General features: G+C 43.4%; 1 protein-coding gene across 1 annotated transcript; it reads left to right on the top strand.

Annotated features, from left to right (window-relative positions):
- The first annotated feature begins 2,487 nt into the window (after positions 1-2,487).
- Positions 2,488-4,279, top strand: LOC103629226 (transcription factor MYB59-like). The gene has a single exon (NM_001322953.1). It carries the CDS (start codon positions 3,342-3,344, stop codon positions 4,098-4,100), a length of 759 nt encoding a protein of 252 aa, NP_001309882.1. The 5' UTR covers positions 2,488-3,341; the 3' UTR covers positions 4,101-4,279.
- Positions 4,280-17,816: the final 13,537 nt, after the last annotated feature.

Raw genomic sequence — 17,816 nt, 5'->3', positions numbered from 1 at the left:
TGACGGTGACGGAGCCTATGCTGAGTGTCCACTGTACTGACACTCGACAAAGGCTCACTCTTTGCCGAGTGTCCACTATACTGACACTCGGCAAAAAAGCTCCCCGTGGGCCCCCTTTACCAGTTCCGTTGCCTAGCGTATTAGGCGGCACTCGGCAAATGCTACCTCTTTTTGCTGAGTGCCCGACTGACTAGCACTCGGCAAACGTATCACCAGTAGGCCCCTTTGTCAGTTCCTTTGCCGATTGCATTAGGAGGCACTCGGCAAAGCTTGCTGAAAGGGAAATATGCCCTTGTGCCATTTCTATATTTTTGGTGATTAGATGTACAACGCACTAGGTGAGAACTAACAAATGTTAAGCAAAGGTATATCTAGATGGATCAAGTATGAAGGCAAGTTCTAGATAACACACTAGGCGTGGAAGGGGCGTGAGTGCGGCGGGGCACATGCTGGGTGACGGCGATGGAGGGAAACAATGGGTCGCGGGCCCATACAACCGGCTATGTAAATGTTCTTTGCCGAGTGCCCACGATCTAGAACTTGGCAAAGTTTTTTAAATTTAAAATATACTTTGCTGAGTGTCCGTGATCTGGCACTTGGCAAAGACATCTTGGGCGAGTGTCCACTGACAAGCACTCAACAAAGATTGTTTTAATATTTTTTAAAAAACTTTGTCGAGTGTCGCCCGGCTAACACTCGGTAAACCATGCTTTGCGGAGTGTCTTATTTTGACATTCAACAAAGTATTTTTTTTATTTTTCCAACCAAGCTTTTTGTGGTTTGTTCCTACACTATGTAGACTAATATGTTCCATTTTGGTACAATTATAAAAGTGTTTGATATAACTATTAGATTTTGTTCGTTTAATTGAATTTTCTCAAATAATTGAGATTTGAACTGCAAGTCACTCAAAAAATGGAAAACGGTGAATGCAAAAATGATATTCATGCCCACGAAACATGACAATAAACTTGCCATCCAGTTATATAAAAATTGTATAAAACACAAACAAAGTCAGAAAATCATGAAACTTCTCTATATGTCATGATATCATATGTAGAGGCTGTGATAAAAATTTGAGAATGTTTCGAGAAAGTTGTGATGCACTACATATAGAAACCTAAGTATCCTACACATGAAATCATAGAGCTTCAATGTAAATCGACTAGGTTTCTACACATAGTGCGTGATAACTTTCACGAAACATTTTCAATTTTTATCACAGCCTCTAAATATGATATCTTGACATGTAGAGAAGTTTCATGTTTTTCTGACTTTGTTTGTGTATAATTTTTAAACAACTGGATATCATTTTTTGCATTCCGGTCATGTTTCGAGAGCATGATGCTCAAAAATTCCGGTTTTCTCCTTAAATCGGCCGTAACTTATGCTAAATAACATGGATATCATTTTTGTATTCACGTTTTTCTATTTTTCGAGTGACTTGCAGTTCAATTCTCAATTATCCGAGGAAATTCAATTAAACGAATAAAATATAATAGTTATAGCAAACACTTTTATAAATATGCCAAAATGGAACATGTAAGTCTACATAGTGTAGGAACAAACCACAAAAAGTTTGGTTGAAAAAAAAACAAAATAAATATATACTTTAGCGAGTGTCCAAGGCAGGCACTGGGCAAAGGTAACGACCGTCAACTATAGACGGCTGTTGACGACCCTTTGCCGAACGTCGTCGTTCACCGAGTGTTTGGCACTCGTCGCAAAGAGGTCTTTGCCGTGTGTCTTCCTATGCCGAGTGTCCTGCTCTCGGTAAGCGTGGTTGTTACCGAGAGTAGGACTTTATCGAGTGCGGCGCTCGACAAAGATTTATTTACCGAGTGCTTGATAAAAAACACTCGGCAAAGAGCCGGATTCTAGTAGTGTTTTGATTGCTAGCAGGCATGATTATTATATATATATATATTACCGTTTTATACTTTATGTTGATCACAAAATTAGTTGATTGCATGATGCTTAACGAAAATCCGAATGGCCATGGCTACAAAATAATGAAAAGGCTCGCACGCTGGTTCGTGTGTGGTTAACAAGTTTTCCGAAACTTAATGATTCGCTGGTGCAAATACGTGCGCAAAGAACGACAAAGAAGCTAAGGGTGCAGGAGCAAGCAAGAGGGGGTGAGGTGACTCTAGAAAGCTCATCCCAATTGCAAATGCTGACACATGATAGGAGGAGCATTTCTCAGTGCGGGGTGCCCATCACTGACCTCACCTCGCACTAGCTTGCTTGCTAGCTTTTTTCCATGGATCATCGATCGTCGTCTTAGCAGCGGCACTTGCCTTGCATTTTTCATTTGCCAGATCTACCCCACCGCTAGTAGTTGTTGTAGTACTATACTACACTCCTCTCCTTCTTGGCTAGCTAGCAATTCAACCAGCTCTCTCTCTCTCTCTCTTTTGTATGTATGTATATGTGTATATAAATAACCGTGCACGCAGTGTGACTAGCAAGCAGTACACAGAGGATCTGGTAAGCAACTAAGCAAGTGTACTGAGGACGGAGGCATCGATCCAGCGTTCCAGCTAGCACGCACGCAGCCAGCACCCAGCACCCAGCAGTAGAATCTATATATCGTACGCAAGTAGTGGATCGAGGCATCTATCTGCAGTCCCTTTCTTCTTCTTCCTCTTGATTGATAGGTGCGCCGAAGCTTGTTTTGTTGGGTGGCCTTTGTCTCTGTCGTCTCGTCTCGTCTCGTCTTCCGCCCGGCCGCCACCACCTGCAGGCTATACTAGCTAGCTATTAAGTCCGGCCAACCAAGCAGCTCGATCAGGTCGGTCGACGGCGGGGACAGTTCGGAGGGAGGAGGCGGCCGGAGACCGAAGGACGCCTACCATCAACTCGCGGTCCTGGCCGCGCTGCCGAAAAATTAAAGGAAGAGGACGAAGGCTGACCGATGGACGATCGTTATCCTCATCATCAGTCGTCGATGGCGACACCGGCAGCAGCGAGCAAGATGAGCAAGAAGCTGCAGGGCGGTGGTGACCGTAGTAGTGGCAGTAGTAGTAGGGGCAGCGGCAACAGTGATAAGCAGCAGGTGCCGGCGGCGGCGATGAGGAAGGGCCCGTGGACAGAGGAGGAAGACGCTCAGCTGGTATGGTTCGTCCGCTTGTTTGGTGAACGCCGGTGGGATTTCTTAGCAAAGGTCTCAGGTTTGCGCGGTGGCGGGTGCATCCGATCCCCAAGCATGCATGCATGCATGCATATGTAGATGCATGCGTGCGTGGGGATGGATTGATGTAGGATGGGCTATGGCGATGGGTGTTGATTAACCATTTCTTTTCTCTCTCTCTTGTGCGTGCCCTGCTTCTTCTCTGTGCATGCGCATGTGTCGGCGGCGTACTCGTGCAGGTCTGAGGCGCACCGGCAAGAGCTGCCGCCTCCGCTGGGTCAACTACCTCCACCCGGGGCTCCGGCGCGGCCGCATCACCGCCGACGAGGAGCGACTCATCCTCCAGCTCCACGCGCAGTGGGGCAGCCGCTGGTCGCGCATCGCCAGGAGCCTCCCCGGCCGCACCGACAACGAGATCAAGAACTTCTGGAGGACGCGCGCCAGGAAGCAGAAGGCGGCGGCGCAGCAGCAGCAGCAGCAGCAGGACAGCCGGAGCAGCAAGACGGCGACGGCGTCGGCGTTCTCAGGGTCAGCGTCGTCCGTGACTACCACCACGTCCAGCTGCTCTGGCTCTCCTAGTCCGACCAGCCGCGGCTGTGGCACGGCCACGTCATCGTCCGCTCTGACCGAGTCCGCGCTGCGGCAAAGCGGCGGCGAAGACGAGGACGCCGAGCTCGACGAGGCGTCCACCACCACCACCACCACGGCAAGCCAGCGTCAACACCAAGACGACGACCACCAGCAGCAGCACCAGGAGTGCTACGCCTCGGACCACTTCTGGAACGACATCGCGGCGGCGGAGGCGGCCATCTACATGTTGATCGACGGCGGCTGGACAGGGTCCGGCCCCGGCCATCCCGCCGCCGATCCGCCTTCGTCGCCGGCGTGGGAGTACTGCTCTGATTACTCGCTCTGGAGGATCGACGACGACGAGTACTACGAGAAGATGCTCGACTCCTCCTCCTGATTCGATTATCCAGCCATCACACGCATATGCATATCTATCATTAGCTTATTTCTTTCTTTTTTTTGTGCTGATTAGTCTAGCATACAGCAGCTATGAGAATCCAAAGCTTCGGTTCGGCTTTCGTTGCATCTCTTTGTATAATACTGTAACATATCTATATATATATATGTATGATATGATACTGCTCTCGATCATATATATTGTACCAATATGTGCTAGGATATATAGACATGTAGTATAATCATCGTCGTCGATCGTGTGTTTAGTGAAGAATCAGATGATGAGGCGAGACACAACACAATCGATTGTAGTGTGTCCTGCTGCATCTATGTATTTATTCATGTACTAAGTACTATATATATATATAAGTGATGATGAGATTGTATATGATTCAGTTCGACAAATACATTCTTCAGTAGTTTCTGAGAAACTATATATGCTTGTTTGTCCTTGATGGATCTTGATGCATGTGCAACCTGTCTACTTTTTTCAGATAAAATAATTCCGATCCTGGGCGAAACCCGGCCGAACATCCAAGGTTTATGCGCTTGGTTATATTGTAATAATACTCCTATATAATCCACCCGAAGCTTACTCCTAATAATTAAGTTCTGACAGGACTTGTTGAGTTGCAACTCAAGTTATGTGCAACCTGAACCAGAATAATCTGCACCTCGGATCGAATGAACTTTTTACATTATGATGGGAAGAATAATAATCTATATGCATGTCGAACTTGATGCCATGGAATGGAATGGAAGATGGGAGGAGGGATATGATAGAAGAAGGTGTACAAGGCCCATGCATTGGAGCATCTTTCAAATAAACCGTCCATTCAAGAGCTCATTTCACCCCTCATGTCTAGCTAATAGTACTTTCTATCTTAGCATAAAAGTTTTATACCCTACTAGGTTACAACCCTGCACTAGCATGACACTACCTATGCACTAAAGAGATCTGTAATACCCAAAATATAGAATGAGTGAATTAGTTCTTTAAATTATAAAGATCTGTGTGATTTCTCTCTTTCAGTGTGCATATGAACAGTAAAGACTTGATTAAAACAACTAATAACCAACCAAGTGAATGAAATAGTGATGCATCATGTTGGTATTTATGTTTGTCGCATTCAATTGACTTAGAACACAAATGTAAACTTGAAACTTAAAGTTGGATTTGGGAATAAAATAGAAAACCGAAAAATGAAATAGAAAAGAAAAAAAAACTGTTTTGGGCCGGAATCAGCATCAGCCCACCAAATCCCGTGCGCTCCTAGCGAACCCAGTTTGGGGTCGACTGCATCACGGCGCCATGTGGAGTCGTGTGACTAGTCACTCTGTCACGCACGCGCTTCATCCGTAGTTTGGTGGCGTGTGGGCCCCACTTGGCGAACATCCTTCTCCACGTGTGTCGTCGCTCCGACGCTTCCCGTGGGCCTCGCTGTCAACCTTGCCACGCCAGCGTCGTCCACGTTCGCTTCCAGGTGGGGCTAGGATGCTAGGGTTATTGCTTCTGCACTGTGCCAGCTCACACGAACGTCAGGTCCTCGTGGCCGCCGACCCGCCGTTACCGGATTAACATGGAGTTTCTATTAAATGGGCCCCACGAATATATAGTAAAGATATGACATTTGTTTCTGTATCATGAGTCATCATATATGCGAGACTTGATCTTATCATACATTTAATTCAGGCTCGAGTTTGTCCTTAAATCTGGGTGTGACAGAAGTGATATCAGAGAAATGTTGACTGTAGGACGTAAACCCTTACCTACTTACCTTTGCTACTCTGATTATTTCTAAACTTTTCTTAATCTTTTCTCATCTATTACTGCTTAACTCTGATTACTGTTACCTTTTCTTTCTCGAAACCAAAATAGGATTTCACACCTTGGAATCCTGGACCTAAAGTGACCCTTATGAGTAGGAGTTCTAATCATAAGAAGAACAAAACTATTTTTATAGGTATTGATGCACTTGAATGCTTGTTCTTATGAACCTTGTTTGATTTTGTTCTTTGATTGAGTCTGATGAGTTGCGAAGTAATGTCCATGATTTCATATATATATGCACCTAGGTGCATTCTCTATATTGAATGCACCCAGGCGTAATATATAAATACACCCCGATCAAGCCTCATCGCGCCCTCGCCCGTCCTGTTCCCGCGCCTCCCTGCCCCCCGCCGCCGCCGCGCGCCTCCCTGACCCCGCGCCACCCTATCCCCCGCAGCCGCCGATCGCATCCCTGTCACCGCGCCGCCGCCGTCTCCTCCTTCCTCCGATCCTCTAACCCTAGATCCATGGCCCCACCGTCGCTGCCGCACCTTGAATCGCCTCAATGCTCCTCCCCTAATTCCTTGGCGATTGTTGTGGCTGGAGGTGCTGATCCGATATTGCCGTCTCCGATTGCGACAACGGGAGCGGGTGTACGCGGCGGATCAGGTGATCCCTTGCATCACAAAACGTTGCTGACGCCACCGCCTTCAATTCCACCTGGATCGCTGGTCACTCCGGATGCAGCCCAGCTCTTCCATCCGGTAAGAAAAAAAAACAATCAAAAATTGTTGCTCCACCGTGCGTGGTTTGTTGATTTTCTGTTGCATCGTTTGTTGCAAACTTGAGTCTCTGTTTTTACTCATTGATTACAGTTGCATGGTGTGTTTCTGTTCCAGTTGCAACGTTGTTTGCTTGTTGATTGCAACTAGGTGTATACTCTAATTGCAAACTTGAGTCTCTGTTTTTACTCATTGATTACAGTTGCATGGTGTGTTTGTGCTCCAGTTGCAACGTTTGTTGCTTGTTGATTGCAACTAGGTGTATACTCTAATTGCAAACTTGAGTCTCTATTTTTACTCATTGATTACAGTTGCATGGTGTGTTTGTGTTCCAGTTGCAACGTTGTTTGCTTGTTGATTGCAACTAGGTGTATACTCTAATTGCAAACTTGAGTCTCTGTTTTTACTCATTGATTACAGTTGCATGGTGTGTTTGTGCTCCAGTTGCAACGTTTGTTGCTTGTTGATTGCAACTAGGTGTATACTCTAATTGCAAACTTGAGTCTCTGTTTTTACTCACTGATTACAGTTGCATGGTGTGTTTGTGCTCCAGTTGCAACGTTTGTTGCTTGTTGATTGCAACTAGGTATATACTCTAATTGCAAAACTCATGATTGCGTGTTGTCCTGCAGGATGCAAACATACTTGATGTGTTTGTCCCCAGGGTGCAGCAAACATTTGATACAAAAGAAGAAGCCTACCTCTTTTACCTTGACTATGCAAAATTGGCTGGTTTTAGTGTCAGGACAAAAAGGACTAGTAAAGAAACCAGACACTGGGTTTGCAACCGTGAGGGGTTTCTGAAGCCAGGTCAAGAGAATGAGGAGCCTATGACAAATAAGACATCGATGAGAATTGGTTGCCCTGCTTATGTGAAGGTGAAGGAGGACAAGAAGCGCAATATTTGGTATTTTCATCATGTTCAGGAAGCACACAATCACAAACTTGAACCCTCACCAAGGATGGTGAGATATATGCATTCTCATAAGCAGAGGGAGGCAGCGTTGGATGACCTGTTTGCAATCATGTCAAAGAGTGGTGTGCCAACACAGGCAGCAATGAATGTAATGTCAGAATTATTTGGAGGCCGTCAAAACTGGCCGTTCACAGAGAAAGATGTCCATAACAAGTAGGTCATAAAAAAAACTGACATCATATCTTTGTGCGATATATTGACAACAACATCTTCATTTGTTTTTTCTTTTATGGTACAGGAAAGCTGAGCAAGCAAGGGAGGAGAGGGATGGTGACATGGATAAACTGTTCCAATTTTTCAGGGAGAGCAAAGAACACAATGAATACTTTTACTGGGATGTGGATTTTGAACCAAAAACAAATGTGCTTCGGAGCATTTTTTGGTGTCATGCAAGTCAGCGTGCAGAATACAAGGATTTTGGGGATGTAGTCACATTTGACACAACACACAAGACTAACAACAAGCATATGCTGTTGGCCATGTTTGTGGGTTGCAGCAATAATTTGAAAAATGTGTCCTTTGGCCAAGCACTTCTTCGGGATGAAACAATAGACACATTCAGATGGCTTTTTGAGACCTTTAAAAGTTGCATGGGTGGTCAGCAACCTTTTGTGATTCTTACAGGTATGCTTTGGCTACAAAAAAATGTTTGTCACATAATTACTGCTGTGTTGTTGCAACTGTATCTTTGAAGATGATTGCAATATTTTAAACTGCTTGATTGCAAACCTATTGGGGTTTTTTTGCTGATTTTTATTTTTGACAAACAGATGAAGATGCAGCGATGAAGGAAGCAATAAGGATTGTGTTTAACAAGACACAACACCGAAATTGCCGATGGCACATAACCAGAACATGGGATTACGAACTCGAGGAGCTGTACAAATTGCACAATGATAATAATCTAAAGGAGAAACTGCAGTCCCTGATAAACTATCCTCTGGGGCCCACACAATTTGAGGTGGAGTGGAATAAGCTCGTGGATGAATGTGGCATAAGAGAACACCCTGCAATTGTTGCATTGTGGCAGAAAAGGAAGAGATGGATAGCAACATATTTCAAAGGCATGTACTGTGGGCGAATGACTTCCACCCAGAGATCTTAGAGCCAAAACAGGGTTTTGAAAGATGGTTATGTTAACAATGTGACAAGCCTGCATATATTTGCAAAGAGGGTGCTTGACTCGATTCAGCACACAGACCACATGGATGCTGGGGAATCACACTACTCACAGGTATTTGCCCACACCCCTTAATTTTTTGGTCTGATTGTAAAAAAACTGTTAAACATAAATGATTCCAACTGCTGGTGTGGTGTGATTGCAACTACTGTATAATTCTACCCAAATATCTGTTAAAAAATGTAAACAAAATGATTGCAACTACTGTTGTGTTGTAATTGCAACTGCTGGTGTGGTGTGGATGCAAGCACTGAATAACTCTGGGGAATTTTGTTAAACAAACAATGATTACAACTGTTGTCTGGTGTAATTGCAACTGATGGTCTGGTGTGATTGCAACTTCTATATAACTCTGCCCAAAAATTGGTTAAACAAACAATGATTACAACTGCTGTCTCGTGTAATTGCAACTACTGTCTGATGTGATTGGAACTGCTGGTCTTGATGCAGACTGAAGTTGTCAGAGCCTGCAAATCAAGATTTGATGAGCAACTCAGCAGGGTGTACACCAGGGCTGTGTACAATGAATACAAGAGGGAATATATTAACAGCATAGCTTTTGTGATAGAGCCTGATCCGGGAGTGGAATGCGGTTACTTGGTGAAACATGAGAAAGGCGATGGGACATTTTGCTGGGCACAACACGCATTCAAAGTGGTGGCTGACAAAGCAGCAGGCGTGTATAAATGCGAATGCATGCAGTGGGAACATACAGGTGAGATGAATTGCAACCTCGTTACATTAACAAAATTAAACATTGATGTTCCTGCATATTTACATCCAAATTGCAACAAAAAAATGCAGGTCTGTTCTGCATGCACATAATAAAGGCATTCACCCACCTCCAAGTCCAAAACATACCTGAAAAGTACATTCTGAAGCGATATACACGTAATGCAAGATCTGTGGTTCCGTGGGACCGGCACGATGTGAGTGTTGGTGGTCAAAATGAGACAGAGCAGTCAAGGTTGTCGAAGCTGCTGCCAAAGTTAATGCGACTAGGAAGAGCGGGAAGCAAATCTGATAGAGCATACACTGAAACTATCAGGCACATCGACATGATAACTCCTGGGATTGAGCTTCTACGAACAGCGGAGATTGGTCCGATTGGTCCGGACGAAGCAACAAATACTGAGTTGCAGCAAGATGCAGAAGGACGGCGGAATATTGGTCCCATTGCACCAACACAACAAAGTTCTGACAACAATATAGAACCTGTTGTGATGCCAACTGGACCTACACCACCACCGGAATCGGGCCTGAATCCAGATTCTGCAAACTGCCTCACTGATCTAAGATTGACTGAACCGCCAGTGTCGCGCACGAAGGGTAGGAAGTCTGCCAGTAGGGCTAAATGTGCTAAAAATAGTGTGGAACCTGCTAATCCATACAGCACATATAGTGGTGGTCAGGGCATAAGAGAGTGCCAAACCTGCCATGTTAGGGGGCACTATAGCACAACATGCCCTCAGAACCCAAACAGAAGCAAAGCGGCCGAGAACAAGGACAAAAAGAGAAGTGCGAAAACTGTAGGTTGGACTCCAAGAAAAAGAGGTCGCCCAACAATAAAAAAAGGACTAGATGGGAATCAAGATGAGGCACAGAGTGAGGGGGATGATACACAACAATCTGGGTGCACTATGGCGGTACAGGAGTCAGCAGCACACGCAGTGATTGCAAGAATTAGGAGGGCGACAACTTGTCATGTTAATTACCAGGACGAAAGTGATTAAGGATGACTATGAATCTGACTGAATCTCCAATGTAATATTTCAATTTTATCTTATTTTATAACTCTGTGTAAGTTAAACTCAATAATGACTGTGTGACTGTTCGGAAAACAGTGGACACACATGACCAACCAATTGCAACATCGTAGTTGCGCTGATTGCAACTGTATGTATACACTGAATAATACATGAATCTGTGTTATCTGTTTACGTCTCGACATATAATTAAAATATATCTTGTTTTATTATCATATAACAGTTGCTACTACTCATAAACAGGTTTGCAAAGTTTGCCATCATGCTGGTTACCAAACATAGAAATAAAAATGAGTGGTCATGGTCAGTTGCAACTACGATTACAATTTCAGTTGCAACTGTAACATATACGCTGGTTGCAACTGCCTCATATGGAAGGGCTCCACCTCGCCGGTGGGTACAGAACACAAACATATACATTGGTTGCAACTGCAATGGCTGGGATTTTTCAAACAAAATTGGAAACTGCAGTTTAGAGTACGATAACAACTAGATGAATAGACCAGTTGCAAATAGAACCAGTGCGCTGGTTGCAACCTAAACAACATTACTGGATTGTTTCTAGAGATAACATAACACAACTGATTGTTTCTGACTACTGCATAACACAACAGATTGTTTTTGCATGAATCTAATTGTTCGACTGACTACTATCCCATTCAATTGGCAACGGACGACCACCAATTCTAAACTTATCAAGCGAACCAGGAATTTCAGCTTGGTTCAAAGGGTGGAAGATCTCGTAATGCAACAGCTCACATCTGTATATCAGGCCCTTGAACTGCAATGGCATAAAAACATCATAATGGTCAGTGACTATATTATGATGCACACATAGAAAACACACAAAAAAAGCACCAAAACAGATAGAAAATCAGTTGACAGCATGGCTAACCGGATTGATTTCCTTGGTCATTTTGTCCCCATCATAATATTCCATGTACTTCCATACAAAAAAAAGACAATCGCTTTGACCTGCTTGCTTTGGCACATCAATAAAAGACCGCCTCCACTTGCTAACTCTGGGTAACTTGAGGTTGGAAACTTTCTGGAAGGCTGCATCAATGATTGGGATTTTGGCAAAGACAGCCTTGTGCCGTTCTTCCTGATTAGAACAATTCAGGAAGTAGTCGTTCGAGTCCAGCACATCAATACGCTTATGGATAAAATTGAAGCAATATACAAAATAGTGAGCACCATCTTTGATAGGGACAAAAACCTGGTGCAAGAAAGGAGTAGAAAACTAATTACTAAAAATGGAAAACATATATGAAAAAAGAAGTTGCAAGAAAAAAGTATAGACAATTGCAAAGTATGTGTCCTGGTGATTGCAACTGTAAATGATGGAAAGTAAAAAATTGTAGGTATGAAAAAAGTGGGTTGGGGAAAAGGTCTGCTAACCAATTTTGCTCTTGACAAATCATAGTTTTCGCACTCAGACATCAGATTATTCCATACATATATGAATTCTTCCGTCTCAGATTTATCAGCGTTGAGTACTGCTTCACACGTTGATACATTGAACTGTATGTGTTTTCCAGTTTGGAGAATAAATAAAAAAGAGAAATGATAAATGATTAAATTAGTTTAAACACATAAATGCAAGACAGTATACAAAAAATACATGGTTTTGGAGAAGAAACTTACATAAAAACCAGTGGTCAGAAACGCTCTGTATCCACAAGAATCAACCTTGTGCACAATATCATCATGTCGCATGCAGTGCACGAAAAAGTCTATGATTCCTGACTCACCAAGGGTGTCATTAGAAAAATATGTTAAAATTTCCTCGCCAGTTAGTCCAACAAGAAGGCCAAACTCCAACAAAATTCTCCTGCATCAACAAAAAAAAGAAAAAAACATATGGATTAGTGAGAAGAACAGTAGAATGTGCAACTGCTGGTGTGCTGTGATTGCAACTGTTTGTCTAGTGTGATTTCAAAGTACTGAATAACTCTGGGAAATTCTGTTACACAAATATGATTGCAAACTACTGGTGTAGTATAATTGCAACTAGTGTGTTGTAATTGCATGTACTATATAACTCTGTGAAATTCTTTTTAAATAAAAATGACTGCAACTTCTGTTATGGTGTGATTGCAACCACGCATTAGGTGCGATTGCTACTGCTATATAAGTAACCAACTGTTCAAGAAAAATAATTGCTACTTGGTTAGAATTGCAAAATAAAATGTAAATAGCAATTGCAACTTGGGAAAAACAAAAAAAAACCTTTTCAGCTCAGGATCAGATGCGATCTTCCGCCTAAGTGCAACAGCCTTGGCCAGGGGTATCTCAGGTCGATTACGAGGGATCTTGAACGGGGATATGTACTCCCTAGGCTTCTTCAGCACTCTATCACCTAGGCGCTTGAATATCATCCTTTGAAACTCACTGAAATCAGCCTGGCCTACTGAGACTTCGTCTTGAGAAAGTCGGATTGGTTGGGTCAAATTGTTGATATCATCATCAGACTCCGCCGGGAACTGGATATCATCAAATGATGAGCTGGGTCCTGCCTGGCCATCAATGCTCTTCTCCAAACTATCAATCTCAGCTTTGGCCTCCTGACGAAGCATGTTCAACCTATCCTCGTACTGTTGGCGCTGCTCAGCATATTCTTTTGACATTTGTAACTGGAACATCTTCTTTAACTTGGCAGCGGGCACCGGCTTTTTCAAAGCTTTGATGTTGTCCTTTAGCTGTTTCTGGATTGCAACCTGTATCCTTTTCTCGTCCGCATCAACCTTCTTCTCGGCATCAGCCTTCTTCTTCACAACTTCTTCAGCTGCAGCCATTCTCTTAATCTCAGCTTCTTCAGCCTCAGCCTTTCTCTTAATCTCAGCTTCTTCGGCCTCAGCCTTTCTCTTAATCTCAGCTTCTTCGGCCTCAGCCTTTCTCTTATCCTCAGCTTCTTCTTCCTTCTTCTTCTCAGCTTCTTCAGCTGCAGCCTTTCTCTTGATCTCAGCTACTTCGGCCTCAGCCTTTCTCTTATTCTCAGCTTCTACTTCCTTCTTCTTCTCAGCTTCTTCAGCTGCAGCCTTTCTCTTGATCTCAGCTACTTCGGCCTCAGCCTTTCTCTTATTCTCAGCTTCTTCTGCCTTCTTCTTATCAGCTTGTTCGGCTTCAGCCTTTCTCTTCTCAGCCTCCTCAGCTTTAGCATTCTTCATCTCAATCTCAGCCTTCTTCTTCTCAGCCTCTGCCTTCTGTGTGTTGGCAACTTGAATGGACCTATCGCTCCTCCTTGAGTAAGTTATATGATCCTGGTGCAGTTGAGTAGAATAGCCAAATTAACATATTTGTATTATGAAAGTGAATCATTTATATTATAAAAAAAAGACACGAATTGCATGAACATACCTGGGCAGTAGGATGCTGCATCCCAGTGTCCCTGCTCAGAGGCTCCTCTTCTGTCTCAGGTGGTCCCTGTTCATAATATATGATTAATTGCAAGTTGGTATAGGCTATGATTACTACAATAGGTGGGGCCCGATTGCAACTATGGACTGCTTTCACATGGGTATCAGATGATCTTACCACAGGCCGTTGATCATTGCCAGGGGGGTTTGAGGAAGCCTTCCTCTTGCGAACAGCAATTCGTGGTGCACGAGTCGGCTGGCTATTGGGAGGGGACTGTAATTGTAGAAAAAGGGGAAAAATCATAATATTAATCAGAAAAAAGGAGTTGATGGTAATAAAAAAACACAATAAACTAACCTCGCCATCAATGCTTGCAAAGTGCTCTGGGGAATACATCATTTGCAATATATCATCAATACTTCGGATTGACCCACGTAAATCAGGAGGTGCTGCCAGGGGAAAGAATAAAAAATATAAATGAAAAAAAGGAATAATCAAGATGAGAGAAAACATTTTTTAAGCATGGAAGACATAGGTAGGCTTACTTCTATTCAAATTTCCCTCTTCCAGATCAATGTCATCACCACACGATGGAGTTCTCGTAAAATCTAAGCTGTCATCAAGATCTCCACCACTGCAATCTAACTGTATTTCTTCACTATCACCTCCTCCAGGTTGGTCTTCCGGTACATTTGAAGTAGTTCCTGATCCTCCATACAAATTTAAAAAAATGATTGAAAGCACAAAGTGATGTATATGGGTAAAATTGCAACTTGTATGGTGGGTGGTTGCAACAATAATATTATACTGTATGCAATAAAAAATACCTGCTCCAGCTCTAGGGTCAATTGCAACGGGACTCCGTATAATTTCTTCACCATCACCTCCTCTAGATTGGTCCTCCGGTGCAATTGAACTAGTTCCTGCTCCTGCATACAAATTTAAAAAATGATTGTAAACACATATTGATGTGTCTGGGCAAATTGCAACTTGTATGGTGGGTGCTTGCAAACAATAATATTATCCTATATGCAACAAAAAATACCTGCTCCTGCTCTAGGGTCGTTCTTCACCTTCCTCCTGCGCTCTTTGGCAGCTCGCTTCTCAACGATAGCGTCAGCGATAAGCTTCTGAATGCCAGTGTAGCACTCGTGGTGAGCTTTTGCCATAAGGTCGCGGGATATTGTTGAATACTTCACAGCCTTCTGTGCGTACGACTAGGCTTCACTAGTGCTTTCATCAAACGCCTTCAAGATGTTCAGCGCATCTGACTTCCTACTCCTTCCAACTAAATCAGTAATACTCTGACCAAAAGAAGATCTAAAGCTAGGGTACTGGTAAAAGACTGGGGGTTGGATATTGAAGGAAGCATGACCGACGAGATCATGGGATGTGCCAAGCACATCAGCAGATGTCCCAGTAGGTGCTGCTGTTGCTACTGGGACAGATGCTGCTGCTACTGGGTTAGGTGCTGCTGTTGGATTAGGGACTGCTACTGGGGCAGGTGCTGGTACTGGAGCATGTAATATTGCTAGAGCACCAATGGGGACGCCGTAGCACGTGTCAGTGATACTTCTCAACTGAAAGTAAAAAAACAATGATAAAATGATAAATGAATAACAAATTGCAACTATTGTGGAGTATCATTTGCAACTTACCCTGAGGTGTCCAAACTCAGTGGTCCCAGGAGGAACATCTCCCCTGAGATCCATATTTGCTATAGCATCAATCATCTTGGAGTCCAAGAAAGCACATCGAGGGATTGAAAAAGGACTTGTGTCTAATCCATGTTGCAGGTTGTCGACATAAAGCATCTGCATGTTTTTAACATTAGGTAAAAGACACATGGGTATTTTAGGTTGAATTCATATAATGAAAAAAAGTAAACCAAATTGGCACAGGTGCAATAAGCCAGTTGAAATAGCCTCATACTAAAATTATTGCTACTTTATGAACAACATAAATTACAAAATACATGTGAATGTGTGAACTAAGTTATCATAAAAAAATGCCCTCAAATTGCAACATGTAACATATGACAGTTGTAACAGTAAACATAAAAAATTACTACTTGTGTAATTGGAAGAGTAAGTTACAAGGGCAAAAATTGAATGTGTGTGTTGAGCTTACAGCTACAAAGATCCCGCATCCACTGATGGGTGCGTTAATGCCTTTCTCCGCAAAATCCTTTCTATATAGACGAGCAGCTATGCTCAGCTTGTCTTCTACAGCTCTGCACCAGTTCTTGTTGCCCATGTTCTGGATGTCCTGAGTGTACTTCACATCATCAATCCTGATGCGAGTGTCAGTATTGGAGAATAGAAGACACTGAAATGCTGCCATGAAAAAGGCTCTCAGGCCCAGCTCCCCATTGAGAGTCCTCTTCTGCAATCTATCAGTGATAACAGATATATTGATGCCAGATATGCGTCTATAAGATTTCCCACAAATTTGCTCCCCCAGCTCGTCCCGCAAGGCACGAGCATCTGCATCAGACATGGGGGGCGGATCACTGCCAACGTTTGGTAACTGCAAAACACACCAAACACTGTGTTCGGTGATTTGAATCTCTTTCCCACCACCAATCTCTAATTTCATTGTTTCTGGGTTAAGCTTCCGCATCAGCCAGCTAAGCAACTTTCTCGACAATAAATGTGGCTTGAATCTAAGCAGGCCGCCAAACCCCTTAGCAACCACTTCACTTTTCAATTCATCAGATAGAGAATTCACAAGCTTTATAAACTTTCCAGGTGAGCATCGAATAGCTCGTGTCTTAGTTATACCCTTATTTTCATCTCCACCAACAATACCAACATTGTCATCACCAGACCCATCACCACCAGGAACAAACTCTGTGTCTTTTTCATCATCACTTTCGGCGTCTTGTATAGGAGGGACTTTCAACCTTAATCTCTTCTTCCTTTCCTTTAATTCATTTTTATCTAATTGCTTTCTCTTGTTTTCAACACGGGGAGAGCGACGGACAGCATGAGCGCCTTGCTGGCCTGATACATTCTGATCTTGATCCATTATAAAAAACACTGAAAAAATGGGAATGCAAAAAACATGAGGGCACAAACACATGGTACAGATCTCATAACCAAAAATTGCTAATCAACAAACTAAAACACACAGTACAAAAATAGGAACAAAAAATAGTTGCAATACACACTAATGCTGCACATATACATTAGTACTGGGACAGAATTGCAACATGCGACATAAGCCAGTTGCAACAAGACTGCTAAAAAAATTACTACTGGGACAGTTGCAACAGTGAATTTAAACAAATAACTAGTTGTATACGAGCACAGTTATAAAAGACAGTAATGATGTATGTGGTCTGAAAGTAAAAATTATACAGTTGCAACTTATGTCATGGACCAGTTGCAACAAAAGGTACACTGCAGTTACAATAAAAGTGGAAACATCTGAGATTATAACCTAGAACACAAACTGCTTGTTCAAAAATGAAATGTATCCGCATTAACCTAGATTATAACCTAGAATACAACAATTAATAATTCCAATCAACGAATAATACTAGTTGCAACACTTGGGGAAAAAATGGGGTTTACCTGTCTATTACCGAAAATAACAAAACAAATCCAAAAAATGGGGACAGAGAAATGGGAGAGAGATCGGATGCGCTTACACGGCGGTCGCGGGCGCAAACTACTCCGGCGCGGGCTACGTCGACGTTCGCGGTCTACGACTCAGGCGAGCAAACGATTCTGACGGGAGCGGAGGATCCGTTCGCGGAGAAGTGTGGAGGGGGCCGGAGCTGGGAACGAGCGGGAGCGTGCGGGATGGACAAAGACGAGAACGGGAGCGAGCGCACAACGGCTACGGCGAGGGCTAGGTCGCCGGGGAAGAGAATGG

Source organism: Zea mays, chromosome 6, assembly GCF_902167145.1.
Source record: "Zea mays cultivar B73 chromosome 6, Zm-B73-REFERENCE-NAM-5.0, whole genome shotgun sequence".
NCBI classification, from domain to species: domain Eukaryota; kingdom Viridiplantae; phylum Streptophyta; class Magnoliopsida; order Poales; family Poaceae; genus Zea; species Zea mays.
The sequence above is the reverse complement of the archived record's forward strand: the minus strand, read 5'-3'. Positions and strand labels throughout refer to the sequence as shown.